Here is a 1079-nt window from a genome sequence, read left to right on the forward strand (position 1 = left end):
GAACAAGACCCTCCTTCTCATGAAGAACAAGACCCTCCTTCTCATGCAGAACAAGGCCCTCCTTCTCCTGTAGAACAAGTCCCTCCTTCTCATGCAGAACAAGACCCTCCTTCTCCTGCGGAACAAGACCCTCCTTCTCCTGTAGAACAAGTCCCTCCTTCTCAAGCAGAACAAGACCCTCCTTCTTCTGCGGAACAAGACCCTCCTTCTCCTGTAGAACAAGACCCTCCTTCTCAAGCAGAACAAGTCCCTCCTTCTCAAGCAGAACAAGACCCTCCTTCTCCTGCAGAACAAGACCCTCCTTCTCCTGTAGAACAAGTCCCTCCTTCTCATGCAGAACAAGACCCTCCTTCTCCTGCGGAACAAGACCCTCCTTCTCATGCAGAACAAGACCCTCCTTCTCATGCAGAAAAAGACCCTCCTTCTCCTGTAGAACAAGTCCCTCCTTCTCAAGCAGAACAAGGCCCTCCTTTTTCTGTAGAACAAGTCCCTCCTTCTCAAGCAGAACAAGGCCCTCCTTCTCCTGTAGAACAAGTCCCTCCTTCTCATGCAGAACAAGACCCTCCTTCTCCTGCGGAACAAGACCCTCCTTCTCCTGTAGAACAAGACCCTCCTTCTCAAGCAGAACAAGACCCTCCTTCTCATGCAGAACAAGACCCTCCTTCTCCTGTAGAACAAGTCCCTCCTTCTCATGCAGAACAAGACCCTCCTTCTCCTGCGGAACAAGACCCTCCTTCTCATGCAGAACAAGACCCTCCTTCTCATGCAGAACAAGGCCCTCCTTCTCCTGTAGAACAAGTCCCTCCTTCTCATGCAGAACAAGACCCTCCTTCTCCTGCGGAACAAGATCCTCCTTCTCCTGCGGAACAAGACCCTCCTTCTCCTGTAGAACAAGTCCCTCCTTCTCCAGTTTCACCAAGTTCTGATTGTGCAAATGGAGGAGAGACAGTTCGGGTGACCAACGAAACACTTTCATGCACTCAAAACGATGCCAATGATAAGCTCAACGATAATGCTCAAAATTTTAGGATTTTTGAAGCTACTGCTGCCATTGCCAAGTTACATGAGATGCCTTGTGC

At 50.0% G+C, this 1079-nt stretch overlaps 1 protein-coding gene across 1 annotated transcript in view; it reads left to right on the plus strand.

Annotated features, from left to right (window-relative positions):
* The window catches only part of LOC109584150 (proteoglycan 4-like), a gene marked incomplete at its 3' end in the record, with an annotated part of 20801 nt that extends 19727 nt beyond the window's left edge, over positions 1-1074 (plus strand). The window contains exon 2 of the mRNA XM_019999762.1: positions 8-1074. Within this exon, the coding sequence (XP_019855321.1) occupies positions 8-1074 (1067 nt within the window). The remainder of the gene's footprint in view (positions 1-7) is intronic.
* Between the last annotated feature and the right edge of the window lie 5 nt (positions 1075-1079).

The sequence above is a fragment of the Amphimedon queenslandica genome, unplaced genomic scaffold, assembly GCF_000090795.2.
Source record: "Amphimedon queenslandica unplaced genomic scaffold, v1.1 AMPQUscaffold_13240, whole genome shotgun sequence".
In the NCBI taxonomy this organism is placed as follows: Eukaryota; Metazoa; Porifera; class Demospongiae; order Haplosclerida; family Niphatidae; genus Amphimedon; species Amphimedon queenslandica.